This window comes from Harpia harpyja, chromosome 16, assembly GCF_026419915.1.
Source record: "Harpia harpyja isolate bHarHar1 chromosome 16, bHarHar1 primary haplotype, whole genome shotgun sequence".
NCBI lineage: Eukaryota > Metazoa > Chordata > Aves > Accipitriformes > Accipitridae > Harpia > Harpia harpyja.
Genome location: NC_068955.1, coordinates 4094935 through 4120558, shown reverse-complemented (window position 1 = coordinate 4120558; position 25624 = coordinate 4094935). Strand labels below are relative to the sequence as shown.

Here is a 25624-nt window from a genome sequence, read left to right as displayed (position 1 = left end):
AGGCAGCAAAATGGGGGAACCTCAACACAAAAAGTCAGTGACAATATTTCATGTTTTGCACAAAGATGAAAAACCTATGACATTTCTGAGTAACACTTTTATGGTGACAATTACACAAGATGATTCAAAAATGCAAATGACAGCAACATGCACACCTGGCTAAAGCTAGAAGTTTTATCCCAAAAGAATATCTGTGATTAAAATGATGAAACTTTAATACTTCTATTGACTTGCGTGTCCTACTTCATTTCTTTTTTTAATGAGGCATACATGCCAATTAACATGAAACTTTAAAAAAAAAAAACAACTTTTCTTTTAAGAAGAACTTTGTCCTTCCAGAGTCCACTGCATGTTTGCAAAATCATAATGTTGGGTTTGTAATTCTGCTAGTTTCCAATACAATTTTGCTTCCCACCCCTCCAATCCCCACCCTCAAAAAATCTGAAACACTTCAGAAGTTGCCAGTGCAAACACTTTCTATCAATGTATAATATACATTTTAACTTAAACCTTTGTGCAATTTATGAGTTTCCTTTAAAACTCCTTAAAAACTCCTTGGCACAACAGCTGAAAAATATTCAGCTCCATTTAAATTGTCAAACACAAGGTGATATAAAGTGTAAATCACAGTTGAATAAAATAAAAAAAACCCAGAACTGCAGCTTTTATTAGCCAGCTTTACAGTCTCTTGTATACAGTACATTGCACAGTTCCGCCTTCACAATAACGCTTCCTGTATTAATATTGTGCCTTCCATGATGCAGTATAATCAAGGCAAGTTACAGAACACTGCTGAGTTTATATCAAAATAAACAGGAGATGTAACCTTGGTTTATAATGAACATCCAAATTACCATGTACAATTTGCAGTAGACTCTGTAATGAGCTTGATATATAAGCTAGATGACAGTGAAGGGGGGAAAAAATAGTTTAAACTATCAAGTTTCCTCTTGAAATGTCTTTTCCCAAGGCACTGTGAACAAGACTGTTAGCAATTCTCAATGACTAAAAACACCAATGGGAATATAAATATTTCACACAACAACAACCGTCACATCATCATCTATTCTCTTATTCTTTCCCTTAAACAACGCCCCTGAAATTTGTTTGGTCCTTTGAGGGGTAATCAAATTATCTTCTGCAACATCACATATTTGTATTTAATACATCTATAAATCAAAGCTTTGTTAGATTATTTAACCCTTTCACTGTAAAAACTAAAGTTTTTTCCTCACTATTTCTGAATGAATCTGCAAATTCAACTTGATTATTTAAAAAAAAAAAAAAAAAGGAAAGGGTTCAAAATCAAGCAAAGCCCTGTATTTTTCAAGAGGAAACCATGCAAGAGTACATAAAAAGGCAAAATTGGCTACTTGAAAACCAAGAATTGTTTTTAATGCATTGGCCAAGGAAAATAAATTGCAAAGTTCTGTGAGGTTTTCTAAAAATTTACAAGAAAAACTGATGGGCAGTTCTAGTCAATCCAGATGTTCTTTTTATCCTGTTTTAAATGACAACAAATACAGTCTCACACAATACAATTTCATCTTGACTGCAAGAGACACTCCTGTGTGATGCCTTCAGCATGACAAAATTACTGGGCAAAAAGAAAATTGGCATTCATTTCTTCAAGGGCTGATAAACAGAGGCATTGGGATCAAGTCCAGAAGGGCTGGTCTCCACAAATTTGGAAGAGTAATGTGGGGAAACAGGACTCAGAGTGCTGGTGGCTGCAGTGTATGTTATGCTGGGCATTACTGCCATAACTTCTGCAATCTTCTGTTTTAGGTCCTTGATTTCCTGATCTTTTTGAATGATTTGCCCTGAAAACAGCAAATAACATCACTTAGAACCAGCAGCATGTTCTCACCCTCCACCAGCTGTTCAATGGCAACAGCTGTTGAAGCAAAACACCCAGAAGACATTCACTCTAACATGATTATCAGTACAAGCACAACTCAAGTAACTCCTGGTTCGTGTCAACGAACTATGTTTAATTACCTCTAGTTACCGTGTAACACAACTAGACATAGCACTCCCATTAGATTTTGCATTGTTTGGATTCACAGCTGCAACATACCAAAAGATTATTTCTACAGCTTAACTTTTTCCTGCACCTTTCCATTTGCATTTTACAAGCACCTCACAGGAGCAGAAGTGTTCGCTTATTAAAATGTGTTATTTACTTTATTTTCAAAACTGTCCTATTCTCACCATTTTTCTAAACCCCCTCCGTGCACACTCACAACACCACTACAGCAATTTATGAAACCACGTAAAGAGAAACACCAATGAAATGAAACAAAAAAATTTCTCACTCTAATCAAATTTTCCTGCAACCAAGCAAACTTCTGCAAGGAAATTAAACAGGTACTAGATCAGAAGGTTATTTAATTTTGCTTCATGGTTTGCACAGCTGAACAAAGGCCAGTCTGAGCAGGGTTTTATACTGGCTTCATGCTCCCTCTGGTGGCTGCAACACCAGCCCAACACAGACACTGGTGTCCACGCTTACCTCACCAGTGTGAGGTTTAAAACAGGTTGGGGTATTCCCCCCCCGCTGCCCCCATTTAGGTTGTATTTACTTCAGGAGTATCAAAATATTATTAGGATTCAAGGACAGGGGCTTAATAGATGGCAACTATTATTTTATCTTCTAGCTCTTCAAAAGAAGTTCTCCAGCTTTAAGGTAATGGTTTATAAAAATGTAGAAAATCATCATAAATTAACTTAAACGCCCATCTTGACATTTATTGTCTTCAGTTCAATAGCTTGGGGAAATTAGGTCAGCTGATCAGCTGGATTGCTTAGGCTCACATTCACAAAGCTGTACAAGACAAAAACCTACTGAAAGCTGAAATGCTGAGCAGGGGCTGTAGCCCACCCCTAAATAAAAAGGGAGGATATTCTTTCTTTCTGTCATATTTTCCACAATTTCAGTCAGTACTACACGTTGAATTAAACTATCCCACATTACCTTGGGCAATCTCAAGCTGCCGTTTTGCATCTCCTAATGCAGAGAACAGATCCAGCTTGATTCTTGTCTCTGCACTCAGGCTGTTCTCTAAGTGCTGTGTTTTATCCTGCATGGCTGAAAGTGCTGACATTAACACCTCCGTATCCTTCTCATTTTCCTTGTACTTCCGCAGCTCCTGTAGGAGTAATTAGGACAAATGTTATTCTCATCGACTTTACACATGAGATACACTGAGAAGTCTTTCTCTTCCCCACAGCACACCACTGGGCCTGTTATTAATGCTGTAAAATTAAAATGATGGTTAATTAAGGACACTGTAATATTACCTCCAGTAATTATACATGACCATCATACAAGTGATTAAAGCCATATTGTACAACGCATAATTACAGTGCGGTGAGCAAGTACCATTTACTCTGCTTCTCAGCCCTCTATCATCCGTATCGAGACCCTCCACCCAGAAACCCTCCTCAGCACTTCCAAGTGCCAGCTAAGCAGCCGCACAGTACTCTTAGCCAAGCTGTGGAGTATGAAAACACTTCCCGTAAGCAAAATGGCTAGAATGGGGACTGATCTCTTGCTAGACAGTTTAAAGGGATACTAAATAAGCATTTTAAGATATTTCAGTTGGCTGATGAGAGGGATTTCTTTATCTCAGAATACTTCCCACATTGAACCTAACTGTGCTGCAAACCCAGAAATTTAGGAAAGAGAAAAAGGAGGGAGCAAGTATTCTACACATAAGAGACAGGCACCTTGTGGCTGGCAAGTATGCATTAATATTTTGACTAAGAAAAAAAGAAATGCTATACACAAAAAAAGTTCTATACTTTTGAATGAAGAAACAATAATACAATGGGGGAAATATTAATGCCTGTAGCAAAAAGCTTCTCTAACAGTTTGAAGACAGTAATAAAACCAAAAAGCTTGATTATAGCTGGGTTTAATTATCTGAAAGCCATGCTCATATTCTCTATGGATAAACCACAGTTGTTTTCAAGGGTTTGGTAAACCTAGGAACAACAAGACTGCATATGTTATTTGGAAACAAATTCACAATAAGACCAGGTGGATTCTGAAGAGTGTCTAAAAACCCACAGGACATTAAAAATACATATTCATGCAAACTGCCAGTTGACAGTCCGAATACATCTTTAGGAACAGACATTTTAAAGGAATAAGGTCAACTTCAACTCACACATTTGAGCTCTTAAACTCTAACATGCCAGACAATGTGTCTGCTGCAAGTGTACCACAATGTACTTTCAATATTCAAGCCCTTTCACAAAAAAAAAAATAAAAAAAAAATTTAAAATGTCTGGCCAGTGATTAAGATTGCATTGAGTAAGCAATCTTACTTGCTAGCAGTGAAATTTATAATGATACATACTGGCAACAAGCTCCTCACATTAGACCAAAAAATGTTGTTGAGGGGATTATATTCTCAGCCTACCCAGACCATTGGTTTGGGGGGGGGGGGGGCGGGGGGGGGGGGGGCGGAAATCCAGTAATTTAAACAATTGAATGGTGTGGAGCTGAGACTATTAACCTTTCTCACACCCACATTCTTACAAAGCCTGATGCAAGATATGCAAGACAGACATCTCAAGAGCATAATTCTTGAAGGGGTTGATTGCCTCTTATGTAGATTCACCAATTTCAGAGGGTTGAAAGCAACTCATTGTGATGATGATCTAAGCCCCTGGTGCTTTCTCATTACCTGAACTTTTATTTCTAGTTCTCGTATCTGATCTTCTTTCAGCTTTATGTCAATTGTTAGCTTCTTGCACTCTGTCTCCAGCTCTCGGATACGATTTCGTAAAGTTTCAGTACATTCTCCTCTGCAGAAAAAACATTAAGAGAGAAGCAGATGAAATAAGAATGAGGCTGTCATTCCTGAACTGTTTATAACATGAAAATTAATATAAATATTGAAGGATAAAAAGAGGAAGCTAACTTTGTTCTTTTCAGCAAGAGAATTTCCCTTATGGCAACAATGCAAAGAGCTGCAAAAAGTTACTCAATGTTACGCCTCAAGTATTAGGAAATTTGGAATATTTATGAAATATGGAGCAGAAAAGCAGAAATAATTCTTCTTAGACATTTGAAGCACTGCAGATTAAAATGATCCACACTTGCGCCATGCTTTCATCTTGAAAAACTTCCCATCTATACACCTATGTTACTACTGAAACACCACTGTCCTGAGCACTGGTAGTCACTGGCTAGAGCAGAAAACTTTCAAGATCTGAGATCAAGACAGTATTTTGGCCAACGTTGTTACATGAATCCTTGATTTACAGTCCCCACGTGAAAGGTGATGTTCCTTTTTTTAAAGCAGACTGACCCATGCAGGGTACAACATCTCTCTATTAGCACAATTAAGGTACAGCAGATAATTTAGAGCATATTCATCCTTTACATCCTGTAAATGTAATGTATAGGAGTACTGAGACTCAGCTTCATGCAAGATCTCCCAGTCCTCCCACTGCCTTAACACAAATAAACCTCTTAACACAAATACAGCTTTTTAAAAAAAAAAAAAAAAATCATATACAGTACAGAAGAGTGTGAAGTGCCTCCCCAAATCCCCCCAAAACACATTTCAGTAGCAACAGCTACATTTCAGTAATTTTCTGGAGCTGAGCTTGCTTCTGGGGTAGAACAAAAGTACCTTGTAGCAGCAGCAAAGGCGACAGCACGTGCAGCAGTTGCTTCTTCCAACTTCTTTCTCTTCTTTTCTTCCATTAATTGTTTTTCTACAAAGGCTCGTGCCTCCTGCTCTGCCTTTAGTTTCTTCTCCAACTGGCTGATCATTTGTTTGTCTTTTTGTTTCATTTGTACAGCATTGTGTAATCTGGAAAGTAACAGGTATGGGATTTAATGGAGGATTTTACTTACTAAAAATAAATTGCTGCCAATGGTCCCAAATGAGTCTTGCTGGATTTGCAGACAAGTGCCTCAAATTTTGCAAAGTCTTAACATAATAATTCCCCTTTACCAGACTACAGTCATCAGCAACTAATGTACACAGCTGCGTAAAAACACATACTTGTTCTGAAGCAGTTCATTTTCTTGCCGGAGCTGTCCGATTTCAGACCGAATTCCCCGCTCTGTGTTAGTCAGAGAACTGATCTGACTACGTAGCTCCTGTTCAATCTGCCTGCTTGCTTGCAGGTCAGCCTTTAACTTTTTAATATCTTGTTCCAACCTAAGAAAGACAATTTTAAAAGATAATTTCACTTTATTTCCCAGTTACCCAAAGGTTCAAGCACATTATATAAAAATAAGCAGAGTAAACATCGTACCATCTGCCAACCCCCCCAAACCCTTCATACTTAAAATAATCAGCTCTCAGAAATTATGTCTATCCTTGCTAAATAATAATGTTTTATGTAACTACACACATATAGCTCTATGTATAGCTATACACACACTTCATAACCTCCCACAGGAATTTTGTTTTCCTCCATGCACTGCAGAGTTGTAAAACAAATCCTATGGAATTGTATTTTTCCTCTTCAAGCAGAAGTGAAATGGGTAAGTCTGAGAAGTTGTAAACAAGGACAGGTGCACATATGAACAAATTTTTACTTTTCTCAACTAATTCTGAGTTTCATTTGTTAGCTATAGCTGAGCAATGGAGCATACTGCTGAATTCTCACCTAAACATTTTTTTTTCTTGAAGTACATGATGTGCATGTTGAATAAAGAGTACGTGTTAAGTCATCCACAGTTCAGGAGTCAGTAAATTTAGTTTTAATTGCTCCTGAACAGAGACCATCTGCTATACACTTAATTGTAGCTTTTGAAAGTTCTTGAAGACTCATGCAAGCTTATTAATTAAAATATTTTCAACCAAACTTGGTTAAAGAAAACACGAATTTCTAAAGACAGGCCCCCAGCTCACCTTATTTTTTTCCCCACATTTTCAAAACAAGATTATTGATTCTTAGAATAAAAACACATCATAGGTGAGTAATCAACCATTTTTTACAAGCACTATGTTACATACTCATTTAAAGCAAATACGCCTCTCAGTCATTCAGACATAATTCTCATTTGCTCCATCAGTTATTGAAGTAAAAATTTTTTAATGTTCATACAGAAGATAAAGATGGTTTTGTTTCCTAGAGTTCCATACAGAATTAATGGTAGTTGAACATTCAAACTTGGGGAAAATAGTCCCAAAAGCCAAAATGAACTGCCCTTATTGACATTCACTAGCACAGACAAACGGTTATAGCTTTTTGTCCTCGTAATGAAAACCACTTAGCTCTTTTGGGCTTCTGCGCAGGAAAATCTCAACCTAAAATGCTAGCGAGAGATGTAATGATATGAGGCATAAGAACATCCTGTGTGAATGAATCAAGAGGTTAAATGTGGAATCATCAAACTTATGGAAATTCATGAAAGTATGTCTGCAATAGGCTAAAACTGCACCGAAGAGGTCTACTGGGTAAATGAACAGAAAGAAACAGCCTATAAAAGAGTGTGGTCTATAATACACTCATAGAACTCAAATGCTCAGAGCCTACTCGCTACAGCTGTACTAAGCTGTCTTTCTAGTTATACTTGAACTGCCCTACTGGTAAGATGAATTCCTTTTACTATAGTATAAATTGTGGTCAAATGTACCTTTAAAAAGAAAAAAAACCCCCAACTTATACTTAGTAGGCAAACAGCAATAGTACAAAGCAAATACACATTTCATGTTGAAGACCACAAATCATTTCAACTCTGTTGTAAGAGGAAAAGAATTTGCAAACCTAACCAAATATTCATTCAACCATGTAACACAGCACACAAACCAAAAATGGAAAACCCATCAGCAGACCGTATTAGGTATGTATTTTCACTGTGTTCAGTATGTTAAGTGATAGAGCTGGACAGCCGTTGGATGATGATATAACAGTTCAATTTAATCTTCCAATTAGCAGTAACTAAGTGTTTTAGAAAGAGCAAACTTATTAATTGAAGACAGTAAGATGCTGTAGGAAGCATTAACAGACTCTTGCCTGCCAACAGCTGATTGGTTTTAATATAGGTTTTCATAAATAGGTGAAGAAATGGTTGGTAGGAAAATGTAAAGGAATGCACATAAATCACACACACTTTACATTGACAAGTATCTATAAATAATTTCAACATATATCTCTACAATAAAGGATAACTGTGAAAATAAGACAGCTGTAAATAGCCATTTCCCTGTAACTAAGACTATGTCAAACTTGCTCAAATAAGATATACCAGGATTTATTTTGGTTATTTAGTATTCCAGGAAAAGAAGCACTGGATCAGGTAAAGCCCAAATAAATCAGCGGTGCTGGTACAGGACAAGCTGAATTTGTATTTTTGGCAACAGAGTATTGACATTAGTTCAAACTTCTTAGGCCATCTGGTTCATGGCATTCCTGCTGGTTTCAATGAGGGCTCTGTACCTGCAGTGCTCATGGGGCTGGTCCAGACTGTGCTGTAAAGAAAGATGAAACCTGCATGATCCATAGAGTGCACACAAACATGAGCAGAAAGGATGCCTACTTTCCAAACCAGGAGGAAATATATTAGGCCACAAGCCACAGCTTTCCTTTTAACACAGCATAGGTTTAAGTGTCCAAACAGAACTGTGCACATTACATTTGCGAGAACTGGGGTCAGGAAGTGTTGCACACTCGTTATGCATCACTCAAATCCTGCCTGAACACAGAGCCAAAGCCTCATGGATGTCCTTTCCACCTTAACTTTTCAAGCATGCTCCAAGCATCAAATATTCATCCTTTTACTCCGAAGGACCACAGGGGACTTTGGGTAGCTTTTACAGGAAAACAAGACCAACCTGCCATTCACTATGGCTTTCACTGTAAATCGCAAAGAAGCCAGGATTAAATTCAACAAGCATCAATTGAACTCTGGGTGCTTCCATTGCTTATGAAAAAACAGTAGCCACACCGCTAAAACACACCCAGGCAGACCACATACCAATAGAATATTACTGCCTATGAGCAGTTGGAGCTGTTCGCCTGCAACCCTTCATTCACTAAACACTGCAGAGAGAAGCTTCTTTTTCTTAGAAACTGCTAGCAGGTATAAACTGGGAACTACATACATTGTGCATCCATTAAAACACAAACAGTCTCTGATTTACTAGCCACCATAAATGAGCTCACCGTAGGCTCAGGAGTGAAAGAATGGCAAGTTAAGCAGTTTGACTTACTCTAATCAAAGGATCCAGTACTTCCACACACCTGAATTTCAGAACACCATGCAGTTAAGAGCTTTTATTCTGTTGTGAAACAATCACTCCTATCAGCACAGATGACCTAACTTAAACAGTCGAAAGACAGAATTAACATATGTAAAACATGATCAATCTACATACAGTGAGTGATCAGCTACTATAGTGCAATTCCAAAGGGGCAAAAGAGAATTAATACAGAGAAAACTAATCTCTTCCAAGTCAATGGCAGACAAAACCATTTCTAAACAAGACCATCTATCGATGGACTTATTTCTAAACAAGTTTTAAAGCAAGATTTTACCAGATTTTAATTACTCCTTTTCATTATGCTGTAGTTTTTACTATAGCTTTAAATAACAGAGCAGATGTTTTCTGTGATTTATAGAGCAAATAAATGCTCCTTACTATCTAAAATGAGTTAGGAAGCTAATAATCCATCATAATGCAAGGACCAAATGTTTCCTATATGGTTTCTCTCCCAGACCTGCCACTATTAGCTAAAGAAACAACTTCATTTAAAAAAAAAAAAAAAAAAAAAAAGGAGAGATGTGAAGTTAGTTTCCTCTCAAAGCCACATGTACTCGTTGCATTCTCTGGTGTGTAACCATGTTCTTATCCATCATGTTCTTATCCATCTTATAAAGTCCAGTCAAACATTTTCAGCCTAAAAATTTCCTCCTGTGGAACGGCAAGTCAAAGCTCTTCTCTGTATATAGACAGAGAGGTCATCCATCATTTCACAGAAATACAAAGAGATTAAAAACACCCTTTATGTTGCCCCCTTTCTAAAATGAAAGCACATTATCAAGGTAAACCAATACAATGTCATAAAAGAAAGCTTCGCTGCTATGAGCACAGACTAGTATGTGGAGTTTTCCCTCCTCCCCACTGTAATAGTCTGCACTACTGTTACAATGACAAATGACCCAATAAGAGAGCACTTTTTTTATTATTATTATTCTTTCTGCCATTTCATTTTCTGCTTAAGTCTCCTATTTCCAGGCTTATTGGAAAAGTTATTTACAAAGAGGGATGAAGAAAACTTGAGTTCTAGAAGATACTTTTCTCTATTGCTGCACAAACTACAAGTCATTTTGACACACAACTATTTTTAAAACAAGGGTTTAGTTGCAGATTATTACATTGTGCTGTTTATACAACCAAGGCCAATTTCTTTTGGTTTGTTATTACTATAAATGCAGATTTACCCCTTTTCTCAGCACTACCACATATCATTCCTGATCTCACTGATGAAGAGAATTAATCAGTAGTCACCTCCAAGACTGAGTATTTTTCCAAATGCTTCAAGGAAGATTGATGGATCAACTTAAAGACAACTCAATTCAGCTTAATCCTCTTAAGTATTGATAACTGGTGAATAACATACCCTTGTTGCTTAGTTTACTCGGTTAATGCAATTCCATAATCACCTGACAACTGCACACAAATTAAACACAATTGATATAAAAATTAAAGTTTTAAAAGACCCAGAAAGCACCCAGATGCTTTTCTAAGACTCATTTTTTCCTTTGTTCTGTTCCGGGCCAATCCGTTGGCATAAGCATCTGCCGCAGTGAACCTACTTCTTTGAAGTAGCCGATGTGATCCCACAGCACTGAGGTTCTCCTGCTGTAACTAATATGCTGTTACCAGCAGTTCCTCGGAGCATTTTTCATTACCAAAAAGACAGTAATCCACAGAGAGAAAGCAGAGTTACTTATTTTTTTCCTGCACAGAATCGATCTAAGTAGCTGGCATTTCAAAAGGTTATTCTGTTTCTGAACAGTCCAAGCACTACGCTGACAGTGGCTTGAAAATGGTCTGCTAGAAGGATTGTCTCCCAGATTTCTAATTTACATTCCCAATTCTTTTGCTTTTCTATTCTATACTTTCCTTCACTCCCATCATATTGCAGGAAACACTGACCTTCTCCCCCACTGCAGCTGACAGCAGAAAGCCTTCTGGTATACTAATGCCATTTCAGGCAGGGGGGATAAGGAAGCAGCAGCAATCACTTTTAGAACGTCAGTGGTGCCACAGAAGATGTATAATAATTAGCATCAAATGAACAGAAATTTACATTGAAACCTTCAAGTTCATCTCTGCAGGTAATATCAAATTTTAAGAAAGCAAAATAAGATGTGGTAGACCAGCCCTTGCTTCACAAATATTTTTCTTAGACCAATTGCCAGAAGATGTCATCATTATCTCTGAGAATAATTAGTACATAAGACAGCTTGTTTCAACACCTCATGTGCCAAAGGCACGACCTCTATGGATACAAACAGTTTTGCCAAGCTGCACTGCCAGTTTTTTGTATGTGTGGTTTTTTTTCTTTTTTTAAGGATGCAAATAACTAGAGGCAGGACCTGATTAATACTGTGTAATAAGCAACACACACACACAAAAATTCTGCATCAATTACAGCTTGGACTTGTTCCATACATCGAGCCCCCTAAAACATGAACAAAACCTGCTGCACCTCAGAAGTGACAGTGAAATAAGTAACAATAACAAAAAGTAACAATAACAAAAAGTCAACTTGCTCTGTACCTACTGACAAACACTATTAAGTGTAAGGGGATATCACTGTTAACCCTCCGTTGGATACCAAATGTATCCCTCCATTGGCCCAATTACCACAGTGTTGGGAAATAAGCAACTCAGATCACAGATTCAATTATTAAGTTCTTGACAAACAAACAGCAGATTTCAGCATCCATCAGAAGTAGATATTCATTTCAATTGTAGGAACAAAAAAAAAAAAAAGCAAAACCACACCACAAACCTAAGACAGAGGTTACTTTAAAGGCTGATCAGCAGGGACAGAGCCTCTTGAATCCCGCTGCTCTAGCTAACAAGATGACAATAACGTAACATATTATTCAGTGAAATACCTAGAGATGGGGATCAGTAACTTCCTCTCCAGAAAACTAAACACACATGCACTAACCATTTACCAGACAGAACAAAAATAAAAACTTACTTTCAAATAAGAGTAACATTGTATATATAACATATAAACTTAAATTTATTAGCAGTACCCTTTCAGATATAAATGTCACATCAAATATTTAAGAGAAAAAGTTAACAAGTATGCAAGACTGTCTTGTTCTCAAAAACCCCAATCTTTACTGTCTAGAATAACCCCTGTTAATCCTGAGTCCCTAGCAGTCATAAGGCATACTTTACATTTAATACTGGTTAGTCAGCTCAGGGAAATCATTTGTGAACACGAAAGTAAAGCAGCTTGGTTTTGACATCCTGCTGTGAGTCTGCTGGACAAGTAGTTATAAAAAGCATCTTTATCTGGAAGCTGAGCAGATCTGATCTGAAAGTCGGACACAAACGCAGGACTTCACATAGCCCTTTTCAGGGTACGGCACTGATGCAGACTAAAAGTTTAATAACGGGAATGAGTAATACTACTGGAAGTGGAAAGGATGATGAACAAATGCCTTATGCTCCAGGGACAGGGTAACTGACAAGTTAAAAAAAACAACACATGATTTTTTAAATTTAAGTGCAGAACATCCCATCCAATTTGTCAGGTAAGTTTATGCTTCCATTGGTGTAGGAGTTACATACTCAATCTGAATAGAAACAAGATTTCATGAATGATTTCAGTCATCTATGTTTGTAAGAAACTGTGAGCAGCAACACACAGGACGTTGGTGTTTTAAGTGCTCCTGGCTTGCTTGCATGGGGAAATCAGTGTACAACAAGCAGGTACAGGAATTTGTAGCACAGACCCCACATCACACCCATGCATCACATAGAAACACTTGACAAACAAAAGACTGAAGTAGCTTAATTCACTTTCAGGGCAAAGTAAGGCTACATTGCACAAAGGCACTTTCAGAGGATCCTGTGTACTCTGTCCCTACCCAGTGAATTAGAGGAGCTAGAATTCTGTAAGGACACAGTCTAGTTTATTGTATACTCACTTCTGCATTAGAAAACCCGCTTTGGACAATTATAATGACCACCTGGTCTAAGCTCACATCACAGCATATAAGAATTTCAATGTGTAATTTAAAACTTAACACACACAAGGTTTAAAACTCATTCCTTGTCATAGCTACATGGGACAAAATTTTAGTCTGGCAGGTCATTCTATAAAGCGCTTCCCTTCTCTTTTCTCAAGACTTATGAATGATATTTTGAACTGCAGCAAAGCTAAGTGGCCTGTTTTCATCCTCAGTGAGCAAATAAGCCATATAAAGAGTATAGAGATGCCCATCTGAAACTAGCAACATACAAATACAGCAGTCCTGTACATGTTTATTTAGATGCAGCTTTGCTGAAGACAGAGCCATCTGCATCCCATTAATCTTGGCTGAATTTGATTCACAGATTAGATTGATTACCTGGTTTCTTATTTGCTTCATACAAGTTCTCTACAGACATTAGGTATCAATTAGTCTGGATATTTAATTGGCAGAGGTACACCAATCAGCGGCAGAGTGATTACCAGAGGAGAAAATAGTATTTTCACTGAAGTAACTGTATTCACATAGCACAAATCCTCAGAGACAGACCAGAGTCAAAAGTCCAATTATCAAAAGGTACCTGCAGGGAAAGCGAACCTGATCTGCCAATTAAGTTAGCCAACAACGATTTGTTGGCCAAAGAGTGTTCAGCACATGAGAAAAGGAAAAAGAGAGACATAGGCCAGGAATGGTAGGAAAGTGCATAATTGTGCAACAGTTTTGTTCTAGACATATCTCTGTCCTCATTCTGGACAGTTACGCACTACCTCTTTCTTAGTTCTGGTTCTGGTAACATATGACAACACCATATGTCTCAGGACTCACACACTTTAAGTACTTAGCAGCATTTCATAAATACATCTTTATTTAAACCTCAGATAAGCATATGTAAAGATGTGACTTTTTCAATCTTTATAGTTTACAAGGCAGCTAAATTAAATCCTTGTGACCTGTACTTAAACCAATAGGGCAGCAGGTATGCAAGCAAGAATCTGAACTTATCACTTTAAGGAGTTACATGGCAGCTGACACTTTGCATCTATACTCATGAATTGAAGATTAAAACAAAAGCCAAACATTTCAAGGGAAAACAAAACAAAACAAAAAGTTAAGACAAAACACCTGTTCAGGCACCATCAAACCCCACTGAATTCCCTGGAGATGTAAAGGTCACTCCATGGAAGGTTTGTCAAGAACACATCCACCGAGTTCTGTCATAGTGATTCTTTACATTTCCCTCATGCCTTCTATCAAATGATTGTCAAAGCTATTTATTATGCCTCACAACACCCCTGTGAGGTAGGTAAGTATCATATACTGAGGTAGAAAGGAAGCAATTTGCTCAAGGCTGCATAGCAAACCAGAGGCAAAAATCAGGAACGGAACTCAAAAGGCCCAGTTCCTAGTTATCTTATTCCATTACTAGACAATTCTGTCTCCTTTATGGGATCACAAGTTACATTTTCCTAAGAAAAAAAAAAAGATTTGATGTACTGGAACGAAGGGAGGATAAGACAGGCTATTACACAATGCTCAGATCAAACTTACCTTACCAGTGCATCTGGTTTGCTTAGCTGGTTATTAGGAATACAATTTTCCATTAAGTCCTTATGTGTGCTTGGGCTCTTGCTAGCACATTTCTGTTTTTTCTCATTTTTAGTAGATGAGGAAGGGATGCTCCCATTAGTTGCACTGTGACTGCGAGGCGAGGAGTTCACAACTCCGCTGACATTTTTGTAATTTTTGGACGAGGCAGTGCATGAGTCCTCTTTTAAGAGGTTTTCTGTACTTCCTACAAGATCATTATTTAATCTTTTACTATTGATATGGTTTTCCATATATTCAATTTCTTGTATTTTAGAGTCTACAGGTTGCAAAATATTGTTGTTTATTCCAAGGTTGTGTTTCTTAGCATCCTTGTCCTTTTCTTTCCCTTTTTCTCTATATTCTAGCTCTGGCAATGTTGCAGATAATTTTTTATTAGCTGGAATGCCTCCATTGTGCTGCAAAAGTATTGAGGAATCCATATCAGATAATCCTTTGGCTGCTGCAATACCAAAATAAAAAAAAATACTTAGTTCATTAAATCAATCAATACTGTGACATACAAAGAAAAAAATCATTAAGTACACATCAATTATTTCTGCAGAAAACAATCATTATTAGAGTCTATTTAGAAAAGAAAATCAGAAGTCACATGATATTTTAAGACTTTTTCTCATTACAGGCAGGAAACAGTAACCGAGGGATTTAATAATAAATACTAGTGCCTCATAGAGCAGTGACTGACTAGATTGATGCAGCTGCTAATAAAGAACTAAACAGCGGATGCATTTCATTTCTACTGTCATACTAACCACTGCCAAGATCATTTTATTTCTGCTCCTCTCTAAGTTCACTATACTTTGATCAAAACAACATGGACTAAAGCAGCTCTTCCTTAGCAGTCTTTTAGGCTTTTTTTTTTTTTTTTTTTTTTTTAATAATAGCAAACACATTAAGTAAGAAATACAACTTGCCTTCCTCTGCCTCCCTCTCTTGCCTTTGTAACATCTGCTGTTCGGGGGGCAGAGCTTGCTGGAGAAGCTGCATGTAGAACTCATTCTCTTTCTGCACTTCTTTTTGTTTTCTTAAACGCATTTTGTAGCTGACGTAACTTTTAAAGCCAAAGCCCAAAGTCACAACAGGATAGCCAATACTAAGAAAAAAAAGCAACATTATTAATTAAAACGTAACCACAATAGTAAATGAATAAATTGTAATAAATTATCTAGCTGTGAATATGTCTGAATTACAACTCTTCATAGAAAATTATATACAAAACATTTTTTGCTGTACTACAATAAAGCTACAGTTCAAAAATATAGGGATGTCTTTATCAAGACAAAATTACAGTTCATTACAGACAGCAATTAACTGTAGCATAGATTAAAGGATTATGACAACGCAATTGCACTATGCATAGCAAAGACAGCTTTTAGACAAGCACCAGACTGGAATTTTTTTTTTTTATCTTTTAAGGAGATAACAGCCAAATACAGCAGAAATTCCCAAGTTTTGTTCCTAAAGGGCCCTGTAATATGCAAGACATTAAACTGGGAGGTGTGTTAACAACATTCACCCAGAACAGCAAAAGGAAAAACTGATCCTTAGCCCCATCCTTTTGCACTCAGAAATTAATAGCAGATCCCTCTTCCACCACTCTTTAAAACTGAGACAAAACAATGGTTCTCCAAAATACCGCCTCTGCAACAGGCCTTGCGATACCTTCTCACTGCAGCACAGGCTGAGAAACAAGAGCTGGAGAAGCCGTTGGAACACACAGCTTTGGGTCTACTGCATTGCTGGGGGGGACCAAGGCTGTGAGCCAAAATGCCATCACCCACACCTGGTACAGCCAGAAGTGACCCTGGAGGTAAAGCCTCAATAACCATCTGCCTCTGTTGAGGATGGCCACAATTAAGACATCTTCTGTGGGCAACAAATGGCCTTTGGAAATTCCTCGTTTAGGAGACTGACCTTGAAGCTGTAAGCGAAAAACATCTAATCTCTAGACCTAGTTCTTCCACTTATCTTACTGACAGATAAGATATGAAGAATTTCACTTCCAGTCAGACTCTGCTGCTCCATTTGTTGACAGGGATGACAGAAGCATAACAGAACTTTGGAATTATTTTTTTGAGTATCAGCTTCATCATGCAGAATTTAAGTATTCTTACTAGCTTTTGACAACTGCACCAATACAGAATGCTAACAAATCATGCTAGTGTGTTTATTAACAAGGATACTCAATCAATAAGCAAACACCCCTGTATAAAAATAAATATATCTTTGACAAGTATTTCAACAAAGCACAGTGAAGTTGCATTTTAAACACTGAAGGTATCCTAGATCAGGGGAAAACTCAGATGCAGGTGACTATTAACCATTAAAATCTTCTCATTCTTTGCTCAGTAATAGCACTGTGCAAATTGCATTTCTAAGTAAGCTGCCAGAATGCAAGAATCATTTGCATATGCATCTGACATTATCTCTGCCAATGCTTCTTTTGTAACACTGTGTAAAGCCAGCTGTAGCTACAGTTCTAAAACTCTGATGACAAGCTGAAATGTTTGCATCCAATTCAGCAGCAGAAAGACCTTTCTTCACAGCTCCTAAAGTGCTTTTGTAACCTATTATAGAATTTAATTAATGTTTAAGGGATTTAGTGCACAATGTAGACAATATAAATTAAAATGACAGATGTCTAATTTATTGGAGACTGTATCACAGGGAATTGGACCAAATGACTCCAGGAAAAACAGGACACTTTTTAAACATAGCCCAATCAATGCATACTACACTAAAAACTTGCAGAATAAAAGTTCACTTCTTCCAGATATGGATACTCTGCAGTTTAAGTCTTTTGCCTGAAGTCACTCTTATCACTTCCAAAGAAGTAGTGTAATAAGTAGCATTTGTTTTTTATTTTCTGTCATGATTTTCAACCTGAAGCTTATTCACTTCCTCTGGTGAATTATGAAATCAGATGCTCATGAGAATCCTTCTCATTGGAGAGGAAAAAGAGGAGTGCTTTGTTACAGAAAAGGAAGAAGATTTTCATAACAACAGGATACATAAGTTATCAGTTAAACTATTTTTTTGCTACTTTTACCATCTATTCATTATGTAAATACAAAATTTGTAAACTGATGACAAGAACTTTCAAGAAATGCTATGAATATCCATGCTACATATTCCCTACAGCTCACAAGCACTGTATCTTTAGAAAGGTTACACTTGGTTAACGTTTAGCGTACATTTCTTGTGGAATATTTAATGACAGATGTGCAAGGGGAGAACTGAAGCCAAACCCTGAATGAAAATAAAAAGCCCTGAATATTAATTTCCCTGCTGAAATAAACGTTAGTAAGAAAAGGAGAAAAAAACACTTACCAGTGTGCTGCAAATGGACGACATAGGTCTACATGGAAGTTTTTTAAATCTTTAAATCTAATGGCTGCTTCAATATAAACGAAAAGTATCCACAGTGATACTGTTGGTAAGCACACACCCCTCTCTATTGAGAGAAGAGAAAAAGAGAAATACCTTAGTAATATATTACAAGCAGCAAATATTTTAAAGTTATTTTTAAAACATTCCAAAAGTTAAGGGAAATTTTCAGACAGCTATAGGGAATTGTAAGAGGTTTTTTTCAGAATAAAGTATCTAGGATGTCTTTATTTTAAACCAACTCTAAACTTTTGTCTCCTTATCTTGCTTTATTACTTTTATAAGGCATCAGTGAAAAATAACAGATGCAGAGCTAATGAAATAGCTTGGCACAAAACCCTATACAGAGAAGGAACACGAATGGAAGTAACTGCAGAAGATGAGGTAATGTTACAGCTTATGATGTTTGAGTCAGAAGTGGTGAGCTTGGACTACTTTTTCACTCCAAGTTAGGTATATCTTAGTAGCAGCAGTGAGCAAATCAGCTGAGAAAACAGGAGTGAGTAAGCACAGTACTGGTTACTCCATATACAGTAATGCAGACAACAGTCTGCGACTCAAAACTCTACATCAGGAGAACATTTAGGACGCTGTATTGATTTCTCTCTCCAGCACTACTGGTGAGACTGTAAAATAGTAGCCAAGCAAAACTAAGGTCTTAAACCTCTTGACCAATGGAAAACATCACTGTGGCTTGCAATATAGCCACTGTAAATTTCCACAAATCAATTCCAGTTTCATGCCACAAGCTTCATCAAAATAAACAAAGTTCTTGATTACATTCTGACATCAACATATAGTGTGCTGATGTGGAAACAGGTCTCAAATTTGAAACTAAAAAGACCGTTACTCTGAGGCCCTGATGTTATTTACTGTGGTCTCCAGTTTGGTCTCTCTTGAATAGCTGCACTCTGCATAAATGAGAAACCTATAGCAGAAACTGTCAGCTTAAAGGAACTCAACATTTCAGCTAGGTAGACATACCACCTAAAAAGATCATTACTTCTTAAAAAAAAAAAAAAGAAAAAAAAAAAGAAAAAGAGTAAGTTCCCATCAACTAAGATGAGCATTTAAAAAGAAGAATCCCCAACATTGCAGTGAATTAAAATATTAAACAAGCTCAATAGCTACAGTTAAAACTGGCCCATCAGGTTTTTCCTTTGGGGTTTCTAAACATCAACCCTGAGAACGACTTCAGATAACATTTTAACATATTAATACAATCCTAAAAATAACTCCAGATTTTCTACGTATTTTAAATTGGGCAGCAACTGGTTCACAGTATCTTCCATTAGCTCCCACATTGTCATTATTATAAATGACTAACTCATCAGAAAGATGACTGCTTTCACCAGTAAGCTGAGAAATGATGCATGCTATCCTGCAAATTCTTGTGATCTGATGGCAAGTCTAACATGAAATATTACAAAAGCCCCAAATCCCAAGGACTTGGGTAGTGAAAAGTTACCTCTAAGAAAAAAAATTAAAAAAAAAAAATTAAAAAAATCAAGATTTATTCCTAAAATTTTATGATTGAGGGAAAGACATACACATAACCCATATCAAGTATTAGTGCTCATGCAAACTAAACCACCTCCCCCCAATCCAACTGCTGCCCCAGAACCCAAGGATTTATTAAAACAAACCCAAACAACTAAGGATAAAAAAAAAAGGGTGGGAGGGGGAGGGGAGAAGATTTCTACATACATGTCTCAAACTGTTGGGGCAGCCACTGGTATTACCAGCCTTTTTGCTCAGAAACTGAATCCAGTTGACACAAAGATTTGACTAATACAAATTTAAACTATGATAATATCCAAAATTAACAGCACACTGATCGAGTAGTAGGAAGAAAGTAACACTGTTTCACAAACTTTTTGTATGTGCTCTGTATTTGTTGAATCGCTGCAGAAGTGTTTTGAAGTCAGGAAATTTTTTTTTTCTTTTTTTTTTTTTCCTTTTTTTACTGCTCTGGAATTCCTGTTTATACACCTTCAGTTCCATTGGTCAAGCTTTAATGATAACTACAAGATGCACCCAGACATGTATCAAGTGCAAATCGGCATACCAACAAAAGCAAAAGAACATTTTTTAACTATAACAAAATGGCATTAAAACAAATGTGGTAACAAATAGAATAGGGTTTCTGCATGTTACTAAAAGCTGTAAGATATACATTCAAATCAGTAAGTTGTAAATAAAGAATAGTGACCTACCTGTGTGCCAGACATACTGTACCCAAACATACGTGCTGGCAGCAAAAAACAGCCATTGTATTGGTATGAAGAGCAGACATATTATATTTGATGTGAATGCTACACAAACAAAAAATACTGAAAAGGCCTAAAAGAAAGGAGGGGTGGGGGGAAAGAAGAGTGTTTTGGTTTATTCCAGCAATTACCAGTTTATTAATGGTGACACCACAATGATTTCAACATAGAAACACTAGTGCTGTTCATAATCAGGGCAAAGAAATGGAGCAGTCTAGCCAACGAAAGTAGAAACTTAGCCAATTAAGAGAGAACAGGCACAATTTGTGAATTTGCACCCATCTACTCTTCCAAGGAGTCTCCAAACAGCTATATTTATTCCTTATTATTTTGTTTGAAGACTTTCATTTACACCGTTGATATAGTATTATCATTGCTATATTCTCCTTCTGGAAAAAAAAAAAAACAACCACCAAACAACCAGCAGTGTCATTTACTCTGAAAGAGTAGTAAATATCTAAACAGGCAAGGGCTTCTGTTTCATTTTAAACAAAAGCCTGTTATATAGGGACCTAAACCAATTCACTAATCTCAGGAATTCAAACAGTATTTTCCTATGGTGAAAATTTGATAGCTATGTATGTCACTGCCACTTGCCACAGATAAAATAGGCAGTCAGAGAGAAGAGCCTTGAGCCCAGGTCACCTAGTCATTAGAAAATTCCTCCTCTTGTGAAAATGATCATCAGCGCCATTAAGTTAGTTGTATAACATGGAATATGCCCTGAAACTTTGCAGGATTTCCCTACAAAGGGACAGCAATTTTGTGTTATACTTACCAAACCCTGGTATCTGAAGGAATCGTAAACACTCCTGATGAAGAGCCAGAATGGCCACAGATACTCAAATCTGAACTCCAGGACAAAATCTGCCAACAGTACTAGGGCCCACACTACCAGGAACTTCAGATACAGAAAAGTACTGGGGGGGGGGGAAAAAAAAAAAAAAAAAAAAAAAAGGATAATTTCAGGTCAGTGTTTCCAATAGAGAGACTTAATACTCTTTTTTTTTTTTTTAAATTAAAAGTTCAGGAATAAAAACTATAGACAACTGTAATACAGATAAGAAAGTTTCATTCAAGATAATTTTACAAAATAGGTAGTTTTATTATTACATTAAAATCAGGTTTGGTCTAATGAAGTTAATTATATTCAACTGCATTTGTTTTTAAAGTAGCAAAGAAACAGAAGGCTTGCTGCTCTTACAAGACATTCAGCAACAATCTCCCTTAAGCTTTGCAGTGTATTTTTACAAAGCAAAGTCTTGCCAACAGGTATGCTATCACAGCTGAAGTGTTTCCCTTCTAGTTTGCACTCTTGGAGCTCAGAAATTTCTGTGTTCCCTCTCCTCAACAGACTGCAGATGTTCACTCATTTTCCACATTTAACACAGACAAACTGCAACACCAATAAACTGAGATATATTTTAAGCCTATAACTATAGCAATTAGGAAGACTGTTTTGATACTGAGTTGTCAGTGTTATATTTGAAAACATCCATATTAAAGTAAATGCATCCATTAAAAAAAAAGAAACAACAAACTAACAGAAAAATGGAGGCACATGAGACTTGAGAGCAGACAGTCTAACTTCTATTTTTTGCATTATTTCAAAGCCACATTCCCTTATTCTCAGTCCTGCATTTTAAACCATTGATGATCCTTCTTGGCTACAGAGCTCAAAATGTTTTGAGATCGCACCTAACTGACACAGGAGCACTTGAGGGATCAGCCCAATCCATTCTGCTAAAAAAAGGAGGAAGCAAAACCCCTCTTCCCCTAAAACCCAGCACCCAGAAATCTAGTATGTTACTCCAGTTTCCCAAAATGCAACTACCTTGTTACACTGTATTGGGTTGTAACAAAGGTGGATTTTTAAAAATATATTTTTATTCTTTAAATCAAGGGCAGTTTTTCCTTGTGATAACTTATTTTTCCTCCTCTATCATACTGCCAACAAAACCAGTAGAACTTTGCCCTGGAATGTTTACTGATAAGTTGCCAAGAGTTTGCATGCACAGTGCCAGGTAGGGTCAAGTTTCTGCACTGTTCACAGACATGTGGCTTTTTTAGGAAGTTGTTCAGAGCTTCAGAGAAGATACAAAATAGAAAACTTCTACAAAAACTGTTACGAACCAACAGAAGTTTAGAAGCAACTGAACTACTTGTCCAATTATCACTCACGTTACTTGTAACACAAGGTCAGCTTCTAAACCACACGACTGGGAAAACACTTTTGATTTCTTGTGAATCAAAGATTAATTGCATGTGCATGAAAGTGACCCTTATCAACTGTCCCGGCCCTACAGCTTCCCCCAATGGAAGAGTTTTTGCTTAGCTTTCTTACTTACTTTATGTTATCAGGCTCTCCCCTAAAAGTCCATTGCCAAGGTTTTCACTGTGACTAGGCCCCCGAAAGGAATTGCTTCAGTGGAACCACTTACATATATGCTCTCAAACATGCTCACACAAGGACATGCTTTAAATCAGCACAAACTAAAGAAGGACTTCATAGCAAATACATTTCTGAAGTCCGAGACAAATAAGCAACTATTCCTACATTTAACCCACCTCGGCTTCCCCCCACCCACTTTTTTGAATATTCTGTATCTGGAGTTTAACATAATGGGGCTGAAAAAAAAAATGCAAGTAAAGAGGCTACAGGAAGCACTTTAATTCAATGGAAACAAAATTAATGACACACACACCTGGAAAACTTAAGATACTGCTTTTTTCAGTTTTTATAGAACCACTCCCAGCCACTTAGTCAAAAATTACTCTTCGAGAAGAATGAAACTACAGTATAAATATTAAAAAAAACCAAACCCAACCCACAACAAACAAAACCCACCAAAAAACCTTAAATGCTAATGTTTGCCTAAATATGCAAGATTATGCTTGCATATTTAAAGTCTACATCCTCAACAGAAATCTGTAAAAAGCAGCTGCATTCAGAGAATACTTAGACATAAAAGGTGACAGGCATTTGGGGATGCAGTCACCACTCTGTTCATTTTGACCATGTTGTTGAATTGTACATGTGCAGCTCTTAAGATTTGAGAAAATACATAAAGGCATCACACCCAGGCAATCATTATTCTGTCTGTTTAGCTGGAAAAGCAGTTGTGTTGTGTAGGCACTTTTTCCTGGGTTAAAGTTATGGTTATTGTTTATTTTTCTGCCACTGAAATCTACAGAGAGACTACATTTTTCCTAGCAAATTAGGGTTGTCAGAACTAATGCTTTTCAACTGTTAAGTGCCACTCTAAGTTAAAGCATTTGCTGAATAAGAGTTCTGTAATACAGCCATTAAAGTGATTTCTAATATTAAATTCATATCAATCCAAAGGCCATGGTGACATTTACCACTTTTTAAAGTGGAATTGTAACAATACAACATTTGTAATAAGGTTTTCCCAACAATATTAAAGAGCCTACTTCTCAGTCATCTGAAGGACTCAAAAGCAATTAAGAATTTAATGAGTACAAGACTAAGGCACAAGAAAGTTATTTCCTTTTATAAAAGACTTCATCCACTTATGTTGGCCTCAGCAACAAAGTTCACTTTTGTGTAATATAGTCTACATATGCATTCAACTGCATGAGTCCACATGCATACACGCACTCATAGAAAACATTTTAAAGGTACTATACTCAGTCAGTTGGGTTTTTTACCTCAGGACCCCCTGCGGCCCCCAATTAAAGCATGCAGGATTGCAGAGTCAGAGACTGCAGTCCATAACGAAACACTCCACCCCAGCTTTAAAATCGACATAGGTAGCAGCCTAAAGACATAAGCCGCCTCCTCGAAATGGGCCGGTTTTACACACTGTGCTGAGCATCCACGCTGCCACGGTTACATACACTGCTGGGTTACAACCAGCTCGGGTGTCTTTGCTGCACACTGCAGTCTGCAGATGGCAATGAATCTTTGTAGGAAGAAGAAAGGAACACAAATCTCGGCTTCCCTTCTTCCATAAAGGTACGCTTGCACACCGGGATTTGCTGTTCCTGGCAAGCACACAGTTCATCAGTTAATTTACAAGTGCTTAGTGAACAGACACCTCTTCAGTGAACACTTAAATTAGTGATAGCTGAAAAATGTCCAGCAAGAATTAAACCCCAAAGAAAAACAGGCTAACAGACCTCTCGTTTGGACAGGCTAATCACTCTTCAGCTGTTTTGTTTCATACGACAGACCGTTCAAATAAGATGACCTGAATGAAATGACTAACAAAATTTAGCAATAGCCCTCCTCCCTTTCTCTGCTCTCACTTTTACTTCATCTTTGCTCTTCAATCCCTTGATTCTTTCCAGACATGGTTCTTCCCTTCAGCGCATTTCTATTGTTATCTAGTTTCTGTCCCCACTGCACCTCCTCTCCAGCACACTCATCTGGCACTCCTTCGGAATCCAGCACCAGCCATTTGGTGTCTGTGAACCTCTGATAGTCATTGATCTTTCTGGGCACATCCACACATTTCTCCAATTTTGATAGCTGCTGCGTCAGTATCCTCACTTAGAGATAACATTCACTAGGCAGAAGTGCTTTCTAACCTGTGTAGCCCTTATGTTAGAAAGGCTCAAATATATTCCATGATGCCAATTATAATTCCAAGTTTGTTCTCAATACAGGGGAAGATTGTTGCAGATAAATACCTAAAATCTGGGTTATCCAATTTTCTGACACATGTCAAAAAAGCTGACTTCAGTGATGTGACAGAGGTTTAAGGAAGACAGGGCTTTCCCTATAAAACCAGCATACGGTATCTAATCTTGTAGGGTAATACAAGACGAGGGGGAAGGATGGACACATTCATGAGAAGAGCAGGGTACCAAGGGGGAAGGAGCAGTGATTACACTGCTGCAAATTCTGTGGAAGGTCAATTGATTGCTAATGTATACTGAACGTAAAGATTTATTCAGAGCCCAACAGTGGCTGTGCTCCCCCTTCGAATTTTCAAACAAATAATTTTCCTCCTTATTCTTTCTCCCCCCCATCAAGTGCCAGATGCCATTTCCTCCCCCCCCCCCCCCTTTTTTCCCCCCTCTTGTTCTTTGTTCTCTTTTTACTGCCCCACAGAAGCAGATATTGTGCTTGCTGTAAGGTAAAATATTGCCAAAAAATCACTAGAAAAAACACACAATTATGCACCCC

General features: G+C 37.4%; 1 protein-coding gene across 1 annotated transcript in view; it reads right to left on the bottom strand.

Moving 5' to 3' along the window:
* Positions 1-298: 298 nt before the first annotated feature.
* Positions 299-25624, bottom strand: part of MACO1 (macoilin 1) — a 30505-nt gene continuing 5179 nt past the window's right edge. Inside the window, exons 2-11 of the mRNA XM_052811170.1 lie at positions 21248-21389; positions 20416-20542; positions 18143-18266; positions 15727-15905; positions 14756-15254; positions 6030-6188; positions 5652-5834; positions 4698-4818; positions 2978-3152; positions 299-1823 (exon numbers count right to left, since the gene is read on the bottom strand). Coding sequence (XP_052667130.1) covers positions 1621-1823; positions 2978-3152; positions 4698-4818; positions 5652-5834; positions 6030-6188; positions 14756-15254; positions 15727-15905; positions 18143-18266; positions 20416-20542; positions 21248-21389 — 1912 coding nt within the window. The 3' untranslated portion in view covers positions 299-1620. The remainder of the gene's footprint in view (positions 1824-2977; positions 3153-4697; positions 4819-5651; positions 5835-6029; positions 6189-14755; positions 15255-15726; positions 15906-18142; positions 18267-20415; positions 20543-21247; positions 21390-25624) is intronic.